Source organism: Daphnia carinata, chromosome 4 (genome assembly GCF_022539665.2).
Source record: "Daphnia carinata strain CSIRO-1 chromosome 4, CSIRO_AGI_Dcar_HiC_V3, whole genome shotgun sequence".
NCBI classification, from domain to species: Eukaryota; Metazoa; Arthropoda; class Branchiopoda; order Diplostraca; family Daphniidae; genus Daphnia; species Daphnia carinata.
In genome coordinates, this window is record NC_081334.1 from 5,246,827 (window position 1) to 5,262,002 (window position 15,176).

The 15,176-nt window shown below is 38.2% G+C and overlaps 4 protein-coding genes and 1 long non-coding RNA gene across 7 annotated transcripts; 3 read left to right on the forward strand and 2 right to left on the reverse strand.

Annotated features, from left to right (window-relative positions):
* The first annotated feature begins 200 nt into the window (after positions 1–200).
* LOC130687596 (phosphoenolpyruvate carboxykinase, cytosolic [GTP]-like) lies at positions 201–7,524 on the forward strand. 2 transcript variants are annotated; one of them, XM_057510768.2, is made up of 13 exons: positions 201–406; positions 4,201–4,309; positions 4,371–4,516; positions 4,608–4,792; positions 4,877–5,132; positions 5,193–5,328; positions 5,406–5,511; positions 5,671–5,804; positions 5,887–5,933; positions 5,998–6,126; positions 6,216–6,414; positions 6,483–6,632; positions 6,731–7,524. In XM_057510768.2, exons 1-13 carry the CDS (start codon positions 378–380, stop codon positions 7,034–7,036), a joined length of 1,932 nt encoding a protein of 643 aa, XP_057366751.1. In that variant the 5' UTR covers positions 201–377; the 3' UTR covers positions 7,037–7,524. The 2 variants fall into 2 exon arrangements, with proteins under 2 accessions (XP_057366751.1, XP_057366752.1); XM_057510769.2 differs by lacking the exon at positions 201–406 and adding an exon at positions 3,936–4,090.
* A 365-nt stretch (positions 7,525–7,889) lies between these two features.
* LOC130687352 (activin receptor type-1-like) lies at positions 7,890–13,244 on the forward strand. The gene is made up of 12 exons (XM_057510498.2): positions 7,890–8,131; positions 9,757–10,300; positions 10,378–10,592; positions 10,650–10,866; positions 10,971–11,197; positions 11,262–11,339; positions 11,420–11,556; positions 11,639–11,861; positions 11,995–12,182; positions 12,297–12,349; positions 12,411–12,583; positions 12,651–13,244. The coding sequence occupies exons 2-12, from the start codon at positions 10,210–10,212 to the stop codon at positions 12,789–12,791; spliced, it is 1,743 nt and encodes a 580-aa protein (XP_057366481.1). The 5' UTR covers positions 7,890–8,131; positions 9,757–10,209; the 3' UTR covers positions 12,792–13,244.
* LOC130687354 (queuosine 5'-phosphate N-glycosylase/hydrolase-like) lies at positions 8,081–9,804 on the reverse strand. Of its 2 annotated transcripts, none has more exons than XM_057510501.2 (8): positions 9,755–9,804; positions 9,532–9,639; positions 9,355–9,452; positions 9,146–9,278; positions 8,714–9,049; positions 8,470–8,652; positions 8,329–8,402; positions 8,081–8,263 (listed from the first exon to the last, which is right to left on the reverse strand). In XM_057510501.2, exons 2-8 carry the CDS (start codon positions 9,619–9,621, stop codon positions 8,167–8,169), a joined length of 1,011 nt encoding a protein of 336 aa, XP_057366484.1. In that variant the 5' UTR covers positions 9,622–9,639; positions 9,755–9,804; the 3' UTR covers positions 8,081–8,166. The 2 variants fall into 2 exon arrangements, with proteins under 2 accessions (XP_057366484.1, XP_059351103.1); XM_059495120.1 differs by having other exon boundaries at positions 9,532–9,621; positions 9,755–9,793.
* A 92-nt stretch (positions 13,245–13,336) lies between the features above and the next one.
* Positions 13,337–14,817, forward strand: LOC130687355 (trypsin-1-like). Its single transcript, XM_057510502.2, has 6 exons — positions 13,337–13,492; positions 13,560–13,722; positions 13,824–13,971; positions 14,058–14,162; positions 14,237–14,354; positions 14,428–14,817. Exons 1-6 carry the CDS (start codon positions 13,444–13,446, stop codon positions 14,721–14,723), a joined length of 879 nt encoding a protein of 292 aa, XP_057366485.1. The 5' UTR covers positions 13,337–13,443; the 3' UTR covers positions 14,724–14,817.
* On the reverse strand, positions 14,550–14,973 carry LOC130687360 (uncharacterized). Its single transcript, XR_009000125.1, has 3 exons — positions 14,918–14,973; positions 14,757–14,821; positions 14,550–14,691 (listed from the first exon to the last, which is right to left on the reverse strand). It is a non-coding gene; the product is annotated as an uncharacterized LOC130687360 (long non-coding RNA).
* Between the last annotated feature and the right edge of the window lie 203 nt (positions 14,974–15,176).

Genomic DNA, 15,176 nt, shown 5'->3' on the forward strand with positions numbered 1-15,176 from the left:
AAATATTTGATATGAAATTTTACAGCGCAAATGGTTTTCTTTTTAATTTTTCATTGTTGATTAAAAAAGTTAGGTAGGCCTACATCGTTTTGATGAATCTTTGGAACCGATCTTGAATCTCAAATTCAAAAGGGGTATTTATTTTGGCCACTAGAGGGACATGATCTTTTGTTATTAAAAATATTCATTGGTTTCCTTGTCAAAGGAAAGGCCAAAAGCGAAACAGCTGTTGAATGTTCTGATTATTAGAATATAGCGACATCCCCCAAGTGTCATTACATCCTTGGTCAGGAATAGTATTTTAATACTAAACTAATTTGTGGAGCTATCCCTTTCTCAGCAGGTATCACAAGTCACAACTTCGTTTGTCATCTGGAATGTCGAGGTTGTTAGCTATCATCACACGGTAAGGTTCGCCTTGAATATTTCTCTGATACTAAGTTTTATCCAGTGCAATCCCAGAGTAGTTTATTTTTATTTGAGTTCTGTTTTGGAAGGGGAATTAATGATTCTGGTGACGACTTCTGTTTGTTGCCTCACATGATTTGGACAGTTAGCAATCACGTTAACTGTTTGTTTTCATTGACGTCTTATTTTTCTTGGTATTTAGTTTATTCATTAGAACATCTGTACATTTACATAATTGCAGTTTATGTTGTTTGGTTGAAGGTAATTTAGTGAAGAATAAGCAAATGGTGATCATTTTTGTGCTGTCCACATAACTACATAAGTCATTTATCAAGTTAGTCACGTACACCATTATACAAGTGGCAACGCAGCATAGCGAAGCTTTAGAGGGAAAAAAATGATACAAGTGGGAAAACAGCGTTAGAAAGTTTATTGTTGGACTTAAATACGATGTCACTGGCTCGGTTTGGATCCGCTTTAGGACATTTTAACTGTTGGGTGTTGAAGGCAAACATAATATCCTGCAGCATTTCACGATAATCACTATACGTACGGTATGTATATTTTTTTTTCTCTTTTTTTTTCTTCTGTTCCCTTCGTAGATCAGAACGCTGTAGCCTTGGAACGGCCCATAGCTATACAGTAGAGTTCTGCAGCCTTAATCCAGAAATGCATGGCTGAGCTGATAAAGGAATTGATATCGACTTGTTTAAGCTCTGGTGCTTGTTGCGTGTGTAGTTTGGCTCTGTACACTGTATACGGTGACCACTAATTATGTGATATCTCTAGGGTTTTTTTGTTCGATTCTTGTAATTTTTCTTTCTTTCGCTAAGTCTCCTTGGCGCATGGACGTGAACATACAAGGCAACAAATTATTTCGTACATTGCCAATAGCATTTCATGACTTTGGGACATTCTTTTCTTGATTTCTTATTCTAAATTCTCGGCTAACCAAGATACTTTTTCTCCGAAATGTAAACTAAACTTTCGTTATTGTAAATGTTTCTCCTTGGCATTGCAACACTTTTTTACTCGATGAAATATATAATATGAAATCATGTATTTATTATACATTATTACATATTGTATAACAGATAATATAACCTTTAGATATTTGTAATTTGAATTAATCTAATAATAGCATTAATTACCTTGCACGGGGGTTGGAACCTGCGCTCAACGAACGAATTCTAGTGATTGTCGTGATGTGCGGCAAGTTGTATCATCATACAGTACCCGCCCTTAGTATCTGAACACCAAGGGTTTTTGGGGCTTTTTTACACGGTGTCTTATGGCGGTAGGGTCCCTTGCGCAAAGGTAAAAAAGGGCCAGTAAAAATGACGATAAAAAAATAAAATTTTGTTCTGACGTTAATTAAATAATGGGCTATTTAGCACTATTTTTTTTAATTTTTTATCTATAAGACTTTTTGACTTACATGCTAGTCATGTATTATATATATGCCTAATGACACTATCATTTTTTAGAATTTTTTTTTTAATATAAGGAAATGTTTTCTAGATGTCGCAATTACATTAACCGATAGGATATTCATTAAACTATATCCCATTTTAGTAGTATAACTTAATGTCATTTATTTTAAGAACGGGAATTTTTTTAAGTGAAGACTGTGCTAAGTTTTTCCCGTCAAAAATAGTTTATCTTGTTCCCACTTGAGGCGCTGCCCTCATTACGCTTTTTCAGACAGCTAACACAGTTTACTGTAAAAGCAGACGTATTTCTGTTTGCTTTTACGTAATGAGTTCAGCGCCTCAAGTGGAAACAAGATAAACTATTTTTGACGGGAAAAACTTAGCACAGTCTTCACTTAAAAAAATTCCCGTTCCTAAAATAATTGATATTAAGTTATATTACTAAAATAGGATATAGTTTAATGAATATCCTATCGATTAATGTAATTGCGACATCTAGAAAACATTTCCTTATATTAAAAAAAAAATTCTAAAAAATGAGGTAGTGTCATTAGGCACCCTATAAGATCAACGCGGTGTTCGGATAATACATGACTAGCATGTAAGTCAAAAAGTCTTATAGATAAAAAATTTAAAAAAATAGTGCTAAATAGCCCATTATTTAATTAATATCAGGGCAAAATTTTATTTTTTTATCTTCATTTTTAATGGCCCTTTTTTACGCTTGTGCAAGGGACCCTACCGCCATAAGACACCCTGTAAAAAAGCCCCAAAAACCCTCGGTGTTCGGATACTAAGGGCGGGTACTGTATATATACACACATTTTGGCTCTTCAGCTCGAAAGTTTTATATTCATGGGGCGTAAATTTCCTAGACGTGGTCAGCGGTCACGTAGACGCTATCCTTGGGAAACCTTCATCGTTGCGAAATTTGTTTTCTTCAAGTTGTTGTTGATCTTTGTTGTTTTGACGTTAAAAGGGCATGGACACTGGCCATAGGCGGATTTGAACACAAAAATAGGAGTCTTTAAGTTGTTTTCTTGTTTTTGTTTTTTAAATAATAACAGCATTAGCATACACATCGTGCTGTTGAAGTGGAATAACAGCGTGATCGGAGCATGTTGTTCGTAACCCTTAAGATCAATCGTAGAGGGCAAAGAGGAGAACGAGCGAGTCTCACTTGAATAACCCAACATGTATTCTTCTCTGTTAATTCCGCTTGTTATGTTACTTACTTCATTGTTTCCGTATGTATACCAATATTCTTGACTCTGTTGCTAAGATGACATTGTGCACAAATGGAAATCACGACTACCTAACTAGAGTTATTTCTTTTCCTAGTGTCTACAGTCATTAGTAATTGCAAGACATTATAGAAGAAGGTCTGCATAAGTAGAACAGGAGCTCGCTCCTCTTGTTCCTTTCCCTATGTTTTGTACAGGCCATTCGATATCATCTGGGACAAGATAGTGAAAGACAAACTTCCAAAGCTTTTGTAAACAGCATGATTTGCAAATTCTCTTTATGGAAATCTAATGAAAGTGTAATGGTGTCCTGTAGTTACTGCGATGTAGAAAACGTGCTGTGGCCCACGCGGATGTTTACTAGTTCGACTGCAGACATGGAGCCCTGAGGTTAAAGTAATTTTCCAAATTCGGTAAAAACAATGTGACTAACAGCCATGTTGTTTACTGAACTTTTCTATATGGACGCAACTGCGCTAGTCTTAGCAAAGCCAGTCCTACACTTGTTACGAACCCAATGAAATACGCAAAGAATTTTATCGCAATTAGAACCTGGTACTATCGAAAGAACATATTATTTTGTTTGTGCAAATGCCGTGCTTCATTTAAAATGTACAATGTGTTGGTTCCTATTCAACAAAAAGGAATTGATTAGTCTGACGTCACTCTTAGAGAATGACAAGAACGTCCAACACACTTTTAGGGCAACCCGCACAAGTTTGAGACGTAAACAACCAGAATTTGCTAGCCTTTTTTTGTTGGTCGTTTTCCAAGGTTATCTCCGCGTGAATTGCTGACCAATGGCAGAAGGGGGCTCGCCTAGCGTGAGCTTCTGGTGGCATGAAGTAGGTAAGGTGCGAGTATATAAACCCGGCACATCAGACGATGGCACACAAATGCGTTTATTGGATATCTCGAACGTTGAGAGATACCTAGCAAAAATTCTTCATTATCGACTAAGAACTACTTTTTAGAAATGTCTGTCACACCCCAAAATATTCCTTGGTAAGATTGTTTGCCGTTTTTTCTTTGAATTCTGATTAATTTGGTCCTTTCTTAATTTTTGGCATTTACCTTTGCTCATTGCTAATGGTTAATTTTTCATAAATATGCAGCTCGAATTTTGTAACGGCCCAAACCAAAGGATGTCGGCTTCCTTCGTCCACTTTCAACCGTTCGTTGAGCATCCTCGAAGCTGCGGGAGGAAAGTCTCTTCCGAACAAGGTACTCTTAGAGATTTAATAATTCATGACAAATTTGTAACCTAAACGTGAACATATTTTAGGTTCGAAATTTCGTCGAGGATTGCGTCAAACTCTGTCAACCAGCTCAAATTCACATATGTAATGGATCGGAGCAAGAAAATCGGACGCTGATACAATTGATGCAGCAACAAGGCATGCTAGAATCCCTACCAAAGATGGAGAATTGGTATGTTTCGTAACTCACAATATTTCGCTCTTAGCGTGTATTTTTTATTGTCGTAAATCACGTAAATTAACAAACTTTATATTCGTATTAGTTGGTTGGCACGAACTGATCCCGCAGACGTTGCCAGAGTAGAAAGTAGAACGTTTGTTGTGACACCTAAAAAGAATGACGCGATCCCAGATCGTATGAATGGCGTCACCGGGCAGCTTGGAAATTGGATGTCACCTGATGATCTTCATAAAGCCATTCACGACCGCTTCCCTAACTGCATGAAAGGTACGTTTCTTCTTTGATTGGCGAACTAGTATGAAGTGAACAGAAGAAAAACAATATCATATTTAAACGATTTTCCTTTACTAGGTCGCACGATGTATGTTGTTCCGTTTAGTATGGGTCCAATCGGATCGCCGCTTTCGAAAATCGGGATCGAGTTAACAGATTCGCCTTATGTGGTGGCTTCAATGCGTATCATGACGCGAATGGGTCAACAGGTACTCGAAACATTGGGCGAAGGAGACTTCGTTCGTTGTCTGCACTCCGTTGGCTGTCCGCTCCCGATGACCAGACCTGTGATCAACAATTGGCCGTGCAATCCGGAGCAGACTATCATCATCCAGTAAAAATAGGAAAACATTATTTCGATCAAGTTGTTGCTAAATAGGCTGCTTAAAATCAGATGCCCAGAGACCAAAGAAATCTTGTCATACGGCAGCGGATATGGTGGCAACTCATTATTGGGAAAAAAATGTTTTGCCCTGAGGATTGGCTCGGTAATAGCCAAAAAAGAAGGTTGGCTTGCTGAACACATGCTCGTAAGTACTTGTTCATTTAACACACCCGCTTTTTTCAAATTGATGACATTTGCTCTGTGTACCCCTAATTTTTATAGATTCTAGGAATAACTAATCCCGAAGGCAAAAAGAGATACATCGCTGCCGCTTTCCCGAGTGCTTGCGGAAAAACGAATCTCGCAATGTTAACCCCAACATTACCAGGTTAGATATAGTACAGAATACTTTGAATACGTAAACTTGCTCTTGAAAAATAGTGGCTAATGCCTGAAAATTAACAACATCCCTTAACACCCCATCCTTTCTTTTAAACTAATACTGTGTCATAATTCTAGCTAATTATTGATGTAACGTGCGACGTAGGCTATAAAGTTGAGTGTGTTGGCGACGATATTGCATGGATGCACTTCGACAGTGAAGGACGTTTACGAGCCATCAATCCGGAAAATGGATTTTTTGGCGTTGCTCCCGGAACCAACTATGCTACCAATCCAAATGCATGCTATAACTTTTTCTATATTTATATATTTTTTTAAAAGAAAACATTTATAATGAATGTCTATCCATTTTTCACTACAGGCTATGCTGACTATCCAGAAAAATACGGTTTTTACAAATGTTGCAAAGTAAGAATAATTCGTTAACCTTTCATGAAAATATGTTTATGTGATGATTTCTTTACTCCTACAGAACCAGTGATGGTGGCGTTTTCTGGGAAGGCCTGGAGAAGGAAATCACAGGTGTTAACGTCACAAGTTGGTTGGGCGAAGCCAACTGGAGTAAAGCATCAGGAAAACCCGCGGCTCATCCTAATTCTAGGTAAATGATTTACACCAGAACATCGTAAAGTTAAGCAGCAATCTTTCATTAAATGTTAATTCCTGTTGGATTTTTTTTCTGAATTTTAGATTTTGTGCCCCAGCCAGCCAATGCCCAATCATAGATCCGCGTTGGGAGGACCCTGAAGGTGTACCCATAGATGCTATTTTGTTTGGAGGTCGCCGACCAAGAGGTGTGCCTTTGGTTTACGAAGCATTAAATTGGAAACACGGAGTCTTCGTTGGTGCCTCCGTCAGTTCAGAAGCCACTGCTGCAGCTGAGTACAAAGTATGTTTTAGATACGTTCATTATCACAAAGATATCAAAATTGATGATCAAAATGTGTTAAACTTTAGGGCCGCTCAATTATGCACGATCCATTTGCAATGCGCCCGTTTTTCGGGTACAATGCCGGTCACTATCTCAATCATTGGCTGAGTATGGAAAAATCTGGTCGCAAACTCCCCAAAATTTTCCATGTTAATTGGTTCCGCAGAAGTGCAGATGTGAGTCGCATTTTTAAAAAGTTTTTAATTGTCATTTTTACGGTGTCTTATGACTAGAAAGTTACCTTTTCATTCTGATTCCGGTTTTTTCTGCGTAGGGCTCTTTCTTATGGCCTGGATTTGGGGAAAATTCCCGTGTTCTCGATTGGGTACTAAAACGTTGTGATGAAGCCGACGTTGCTCAGTCCAGCCCAATTGGATTGATTCCAAAAGAGGGGTCGATTGATACCAATGGTCTGAAAGAGCAAATCAATTGGCAAGAGTTGTTTTCAATGCCGAAGGACTTTTGGCAAGACGAAGTTACTGATCTAGAAAAGTATTTTAGCGAACAACTTGGCAATGATTTACCGAACGCTATCGCCGAAGAATTGCACAAATTAAAACAACGAGTAAATCAAATGTAGGTATCTCTTAACCTCCACTCTCTCCCTTGTCCTGTTTTAATTGCGAACATTCCGTTTTCTTAATGAGCACTTGAAGTTAGAGAGATATAAGCTCTACTTACCCACAATTCGGATTTGTTCTGGATGTGTGGCTACCGCACATCGATTCGCTGTCATAATCGCCCCTATATTCCATTGACAAATTCCTGCAGTTTCAATTTTAAAGAAATTCTATTTTAGGCACAATCTATGTAGGTTAGAGCTATGCCTTTGTGTCATTCTTCATGAATGATTTTTATTTCCATTTACTATTGATCGATCGTAGTTTGCGTTCTATGGCATGTAAATTAGGTCTGACTGACAACGTGTTCGAAATATTTGTCAGAACTCCATGTCAAGTTGGTGCATGCTCAATGTGTATTGAATTCGTCTACTTCAAAGAATGTTGCACTATTTTCATGTAATAATGACGCAAAATTGACAAAATAAATTCTTTTTATTCAGTTAAATCTTCGCTGAACTGTGAAGACAGCGTTACAGGTTTGTTTTTTTACACCGTTTCAGAAGAATGTTCTGATTGCACCAAAAAAAACAAATCTGTTACCAGCCAGTCTTATCTGGACAAAAGTCTAACGACTCAGAGTCCAATTAAGCTTGATATTTTGTTAGCATGGTTGTACAATCAATTTACAACAGATACGCGATTACCAAATGACAGCTTTGATAATAGATTTATTGAAATGCGGCAACCTACTGTCGAATGCAGAATGAAGTACAATCGAGTCCAACGATGTCAACTGGGGTACCTTTGGTTGGTTGGAAAACTGCACTTTTTTCCTTGTACAGCCAGCAACAAAGTGGAAAACGAATAGCATTTCGAGCAAAATAGTTCGTTGCATTCCGGGGAAATTATAGTTTTTCTGTATGCAAACTGAGTGGACACCTTAAACATGTCTTAACTCTAGTATACCAGGCTCTAAAGCAGACAGCGAAAAAATTATTCTTTCCCAACCAGCCATAACTATAAAACATTTCATAGAGTAACTGTGATGCGAAAACAGAACATGTGGTACGCACATTTATTTCAATTTCTTCGTCGACATACTCCACTGGCATGTAAGTTATCTTTCTTTTTCTAATTGTGGGTAACACTAGTAATATATGCACCGGACTTTGTGATAAGGAACCTTTGCAAGATCCTTAGCAAACCGTCTTCGGTATTCCCACAAGAAATAATCAATCATAGCACTACAGTGTTGAAAAATAGTATTATAACTATCTGTTTCCACAGCACATTAGAAATGAATATGTACCTATTTATTGGTAGCTCTTCTTTGTTGAAATCCACTGACTGAGATTTTAACTCTTCCTTGATCAACTCCACTGCCTACAAAAATGCCAAATCATTGATATAACCAGATTCATCAACGAACAACCGAAAGTAATTTTCGTACGTGAATTGAACATCCGCGAATTTCCATTTCTTCTCGATCTCCATTCATAAATGTATGATTGGTAGATAGCAACTTATAAAGTTTCTCAGAGTACTCCATGGCCCCAAAATGAACTAGCGCCTGTGGCACTCTGTAATCAGCAAACATGGTGATCGTGTCTATGTCGGAGAAACTTCCAAGTCCCTACAAAACCATTTCTTAATAGTTATGGGCAATAAGTTAAATAATTAATTTTGTTAAATACCTTTCCTTTAAAAACACTCCAGATGTCGGCCACAAGAATTTGAGCTCGCTTATAAAAGGAAACTCTTTGGCCTTCAAAGACGCCTTCATCTCGGAAGGAAGGAAAATTTGACACAATTAAATCTAAAAGCTTTTGTGCACTGTTTCCTGATTGCCCGACGCAATTACAGAATTCACCATCAAACTTATCATTTAAGATTTTGCCACATTCCTGCAAAATAATCCATCTCTGTTCAAGCAGAGGAATGGGTTCCCCCGTACTGGACATAAATATTTGGTTGACTGTTTCTTTCGTTACAGTTGCATAATACTTTGCACTCGTTATTGCGATACCGGCCTGTAGAATTAGAAAACAATTTCGCTTAAAGCTAATGCCCAATGCCGACTACTGTTGTAGAACATTATGGATAATACGTAACTTACACTTCTTTACCTCTTGTGCTTTGGTAATTGCGGCACACAACGCCATGTAACCGGTATATTGCTTTCCATGTAGCTCAACAGAATAATGTGCATTTTCTTCTAATGCCCAAAATGAAAAATTTAGAGCATCAGCTACAAACATCCTAAATAAAATTTTTTTTCAATGTAAGTTTAGATGCACTTGATCTCATTAGGTAAGCTTAAAGCTGCAAAACCAACCATTCAATGCTTGAGGCATCTGCAGTCACAGGTAGTGGATAGGAGTGAATCATCATATTGTTTGGTTCAAACTCTTGTGACACAATTGCTTGTATGATCTAGGATACAATTTTATGATAATTATGTTTTCTTTCAGTGATTTTTGGCAAATCATAGCAATTTTAATTAAAAAATAACCTCTGAAGCCACTCTTTTAATGCCAACTGGATTCAGTTTAACATCCTTTGAAACAGAGGCTATGAAAGCTGCAGATTCTCTGGGTTTCATCTTGGGGGGAACACCAACCTTAAGAGACAGTTAATAATTAATACTTATTTGCAATGGGGTTCACGGCTGGCTCACTCGATAAAGCATACGCCAGATAAATAATGCTACTCATTTGTATTTGAATTATACTTACAGCTGGCAAGCAGACAGGATTTTGTACCAACGTGACCAACCGCCAACGTAGACAACTGAAAACAACCGATTAACAAAAGCCAACTTCATCCACAGTACGAACACTTAGTGATTACATAAGTGATAAGAGTTACCGATTCAAATCGACCACAACTGATAGCTGGATGGACTACTTGTGAACGACTTTTTTTTTTTACAACGATCCGTGGGTAACCCGGGTTTTTGAGAACTGAGGCCGAGTCTTTTTCCGATAGCCCTATTTTTGTAGATTTGGCAACATGCAACAGGTACAGCAACAAGTCTTTGTTCCAGCCGTCAAGCTCCAATGGAAAAGAAATTGGGTCTGAATTCGTAACATGAGAACTGTTGAAAATTATTTCTATGATCCTGACAGAAACCATTCAGTTTAATTCAATACCTACTTTTTTGGTTGGATAAAATTACAAACTACTCACTATGTTTTGTTTAAACGCCGTGTTCCTGCGCACGTTCTGTTTCTTGTTTGTGCTGCAGAAGGCTTGTTCCGACGACGATGGTTCCAGTGAAGGTATATTGTTATTTTAATCTATTAATCGTTTGTAGCTAAATTCATTTTCTTTGCTTCTTAATATGTTCTGATGACAGATTTAGTGTTTTCAAGCTCATTGCTGGAAAGTATGCCACATTTTCCTTTGAACATGTTTGGAGACGATGAAGAAAACAACCTAGATATTTCTGGAAATGGTACACTTGGTCTACTATCTCCTAACCTGAATTTGAATCACCATACCAAGTATCAATGCCACTCCTGTGAACAACCAGATTGTTTGGAAGAAACTGTTTGCCATAATGCTTACCAGGTTTATTGTTAAAAATTTAATGTGACACAAATTGTTTTAAATTTTGTTAATTTGTAGTGTTGGAAGTCCAGAGTCAGAGATCTCTCTGGTCTGGAGTCAGTTTCGAAAGGCTGCACCACAAGTGCTGAACAAGTTGTACTCTATTGCAATACATTGTCCTTTGATGGAAATGGAGAATATCAAAGGGAGAGCAGTTCATATGCCATTGAATGTTGTGAAGGAAACTTTTGCAACAACGGATCTTTTCCTGTGCTTCCTACCACCCAATATTCAGGTAATAATAAGGGATCCAAATGTGTTTTGTGGCAATAGGTTATGCTGAAAGGAAATAGTATTATTCAAGTATCAAAGATAACCATTCATTTTTCATGTTTTCAGGAAGCTCTGAAACTGATGATTACCATGCAACTATTTTGCGTCTGATGCTAGCTATCCTTTGCCCTGTTGTCATATTGGGAATTGCACTTGCCATAATTCTTCTGATGATGCGCCATTGGCATAGACGTCGTATGGCTCGTCTCACAATTATGGAAGGATCACAAGATCCAGAATATACTTACAGGGATGAATTGCGAGTTACAGCTGCTGGAGATAGTACCTTGCGAGTATGAACCAACTTCAGTTATTTTGATGAAAAGTACAAATTGACGCTCTTCTGATTGTAAATAGGAGGTGTTCGAACATTCTGTCACGTCTGGAAGTGGCTCTGGTATGCCTTTACTCATACAGCGAACATTGGCTAAACAGGTAAACAATTATTTCTAACTAGTTTCGCTTTGAGCATTTGTTTGTTACTTGTTAACTTTATTTGTTTCCCGAACATACAGATCACGCTAGGAGAGTGTATCGGGAAAGGAAGATATGGAGAAGTTTGGCGGGGATTGTGGCATGGGGAAAGTGTTGCCGTCAAGATTTTCTTTTCCAGAGATGAAGCGTCGTGGACCCGCGAAACGGAAATCTATAGGTTTTTTTTTAAATTATTATTAGTGTTATTATTTCCTGAACTAAAGTTGGCTAAACATTTTTACAAATTTCTCTTCGTACAGTACTATGTTATTCCGTCACGAAAACATCTTGGGATACATTGGATCAGACATGACGTCCCGCAACTCAATCACACAGTTGTGGCTTGTGACACATTACCACCCATTAGGATCTCTTTACGATCATTTGAACCGCCATTCGCTCAACCACGTACAACTTTTGCATCTATGTATATCAGCCATCAGTGGCATTCTTCACCTTCATACTGAAATATTCGGGACTCAGGTACGAAGCGAAAAGTACACCATTCGGCTTTATTTTTTATTGATATTATTATTTAGTGATTTTTTTGTATCTTTAGTCTAATGGAACACTAATTGCTTTGACACTAAATTGTTTTCGTATTTTGTTTATTCAGGGCAAACCAGCAATAGCCCATCGGGATATCAAAACGAAAAATATTCTGGTTAGATCGAATGGAATGTGCGTGATAGCAGATTTTGGCTTGGCAGTGACTCACACGCAAACGACGGGAGAAATGAATGTTGCCAACAATCCTCGTGTGGGAACCAAACGCTACATGAGTCCCGAAGTCCTGGATCAAACGTAATTACACACGCATAACCCATCTGATTTTCATACCATTCCTGTTATTTTCATATGGCTCTAACTGATGACAGCTAAACATTCATTGAACTATTTTTTTTTTTTTTTTTACAGAATCAATATGAGCATCTTTGAATCTTTTCGGCGAGTGGACATGTACGCGTTTGGTTAGTTTCAGAATTAATAAGTAATCCTTATTGATATGTCATATAACTCATATTATTATAGGTCTTGTGTTATGGGAGATGTGTCGACGTACTGTGTCATCAGGGCTTGTTGAAGAGTATCGACCTCCATTTTTTGATATGGTGCCGTCTGATCCAAGTTTCGAAGATATGCGGAAGGTTGTCTGCATTGACCAATACCGACCCGTCGTTCCTTCCTACTGGGAATCAGATCCAGTAAGCTGTGTATAGTATGTCGTTTGCCAAAAACTAAAAATATCCCTTTTCGTTTTTATGTAAATAGATTTTGTCTGGCGTTTGGATTTTAATGAAGGAATGCTGGCACCAAAATCCGAACGTCCGTCTGCCAGCTCTTCGGCTAAAGAAGTCTCTGTTAAAACTAGCTATGCAAGACTCTTCTCTAAACTTTCGACTGGATTTTTAATGACAACCTGACTTTAAATATCATTTAGATTTTCTCAGAAATTCCGAAGAATCTCTTTCAAGGCAGTTAAGTTCACGTGTATAATCATGTTAGGTTTTGCCCTTGGTTTGTCGTCATACTTCTACAGCTCTTTAGGCAAAGTGTGAGAGGAGCGCCTTAGATGTGTATTGTTGCTAGAGAAGAGCTCGACCCGCGTGATTCTTTGCACCCACACCGTATTTTGTGGAATTGGCAAAGAAAACTCCAAAGTGCCATAAGTTGTATTTGCCTTGCCCATCCGTAACCTTTTTATGTTGTTGACTACAGTGTGCCAAGAATGGTATCTATCGGATTCTTCAACCTTTTTTTTCGAAAACATGAAGAATCCTGCGGAACATTCTGCTTTAATTAAAACAATGTAATATTGTTTTTTTTTTTGCGTTCCGAAATACGAACCTTGTGACCCTCAAAACAGGAATCTTGCTCGTTATTGGGTTTTATACAGAATAATTTGTTTGTTATTTACAGGAGAGGGCGGAGAAAGGGGGGAACTCCTTTTTTTTTCGTTTGTTTGTTTAGAATGGGATGTGCATGGATAGTGTGATATCAGTTCCAACGGATAAAACGATGAGCTGAATACCATGACCAAAGTAATCGGCTGTAAATCACTATCATGGAAACCATGTCGTTGCTGTTACTTTGCTTTATTGTTGGAGTTAAAAGTATGAAAATCAATTTATCATTTTGTAATAATCTAGAGCTATGAATAAGTTGTCATTTGTTTTCCAGGCGTACCGATTGATTTCGGTAACCAACGCATCATGGGCGGTATCCAAGCCAGTTCTGGTGAATTTCCGTACGTCGTTTCCGTCACGTATAATGACCAACATCATTGCGGAGGATTTATTTACAACCTCCAGTGGGTCATAACGGCTGCATCTTGCGCTTATGGGTATGCATTTAAAGCTTGGCATGTCAATAATAAATTCAAAGAGTCTGGAATGATTGACAAATACTATAAGGATTTCATGTTTTTTTTCGAAACGTTCGTAGGAAGTACCCAAGCGAGCTTAAGGTGACCGTCGGACAGCTGTCATTGAATAATGTTGATCCTGGGGAAGAAATAATATTTGTGTTTTCTATCCGAACTCACCACGCCTACGATCCCGTGACGAAATCGAACGATATCGCGATGCTAGAGGTGAGATAAGCATAAAGATGTTTGACGTACATAGTCTCTAGGCCTTTTTTTTTTTGTCCCATTCGGTATGAACTTTATTGATACAGCTAGCGACACCGATTACGATTGGACCTAACGTGAACTGGGTTATGTATGATGAAATCGACGAATCTGTCCCATATGGAACATTCGTAGGATGGGGTGCTACTCAGGTGAATATTAAAATATGTACATTAACTTTGTACTGGGTTTCTATGGCACAATAATTTGTTACAAATTGGTTTAGAACGAAGGGCTACCTTCACTGAAGTTACGCAAAGCGAATCTGGCCATTTCGACTAATTGCCCGACTTATTATCCAAGCAACGACTTCAACTATAATACCATGATATGCGCTGGCGATGGTAAGAGTAGAATGAATTGGTTACTAGTTTTTAATTTGAAATGGTCTAATTTGACTGTATTTTGTTTGCGCAGCGAATATTGGACCTTGTGCATACGACGAAGGGTCGCCTTTGGTTCAGAAAATCTCCAACCAGGACGTTGTGGTTGGCATTATGTCGAAGAACCAAGGATGTGGTCCAAATTTCCCTCCTTCTGTTTTTACGCGCTTATCTGTTTTTTATTCTTGGATTCAAAATCAGGCCGGTGTACAACCAACTCGCCCCACAACAACAGCTACCGTGCCTACAACAATAACGGCTCCAACAGCACCATGCTTTAACTGCGAAACTGCTCCTCCTGTTCAACAACCAGGAATTCTGTATCAATAGTTTTAAAGCTATTAGTAAACCTAGTAGACTTACGCCTTTCAACGCTCACATTTTAACGCCAGCTTAACTGTTCCACGTTCAAAATGGTCTGGTATTGTCTGTCCAATAAAAGAAATTTATAAGGTAGTCTTCCAAATCTACCGGTGAAATCGTAACAACTTTTTTATAAAAATTAAACCGATGGCTTTTATTACAAAATAAAGGAAAGATGGGAACCGGTAATGGAGGTGTCCCTCACCTAAGTACAGACGGTGAAGACTACTTGCTTAAATTTAATTTCTTTCCTTAAAACAAGGAAACCCAAAAACCTTAGTATCTCTGGTGGCAACGAGGCCAACCATGGTTTCGTTTTACCTCTGTCCCTCTGGCGACCACAGTCTAATGTACGTGGATTCCTGTTTATTAGTTGGTGTGTTGGCAAGACTGTAGTGTGTAAATCGCATTTCTCTAATG

What these genes read in the sequence shown, in the direction of transcription:
- LOC130687596 (XM_057510768.2), top strand. Translation starts at nt 378, where the DNA reads ATGTCGAGGTTGTTAGCTATCATCACACG. An exon ending in GTTTTTACAAATGTTGCAAA is followed by an intron (nt 5,934 to 5,997) that starts GTAAGAATAATT and finishes TTACTCCTACAG; the next exon opens with AACCAGTGATGGTGGCGTTT. An exon ending in GCGGCTCATCCTAATTCTAG is followed by an intron (nt 6,127 to 6,215) that starts GTAAATGATTTA and finishes TCTGAATTTTAG; the next exon opens with ATTTTGTGCCCCAGCCAGCC.
- LOC130687354 (XM_057510501.2), bottom strand. Translation starts at nt 9,621, where the DNA reads ATGAAACCCAGAGAATCTGCAGCTTTCATAGCCTCTGTTTCAAAGGAT. An exon ending in TTAAAAGAGTGGCTTCAGAG is followed by an intron (nt 9,453 to 9,531) that starts GTTATTTTTTAA and finishes ATTGTATCCTAG; the next exon opens with ATCATACAAGCAATTGTGTC. An exon ending in CAATTACCAAAGCACAAGAG is followed by an intron (nt 9,050 to 9,145) that starts GTAAAGAAGTGT and finishes CTAATTCTACAG; the next exon opens with GCCGGTATCGCAATAACGAG.
- LOC130687352 (XM_057510498.2), top strand. Translation starts at nt 10,210, where the DNA reads ATGTTTTGTTTAAACGCCGTGTTCCTGCGCACGTTCTGTTTCTTGTTT. An exon ending in TCCTACCACCCAATATTCAG is followed by an intron (nt 10,867 to 10,970) that starts GTAATAATAAGG and finishes TCATGTTTTCAG; the next exon opens with GAAGCTCTGAAACTGATGAT. An exon ending in CCTACTGGGAATCAGATCCA is followed by an intron (nt 12,584 to 12,650) that starts GTAAGCTGTGTA and finishes TTATGTAAATAG; the next exon opens with ATTTTGTCTGGCGTTTGGAT.
- LOC130687355 (XM_057510502.2), top strand. Translation starts at nt 13,444, where the DNA reads ATGGAAACCATGTCGTTGCTGTTACTTTGCTTTATTGTTGGAGTTAAA. An exon ending in CTTTATTGTTGGAGTTAAAA is followed by an intron (nt 13,493 to 13,559) that starts GTATGAAAATCA and finishes TTTGTTTTCCAG; the next exon opens with GCGTACCGATTGATTTCGGT. An exon ending in ACGATATCGCGATGCTAGAG is followed by an intron (nt 13,972 to 14,057) that starts GTGAGATAAGCA and finishes TTATTGATACAG; the next exon opens with CTAGCGACACCGATTACGAT.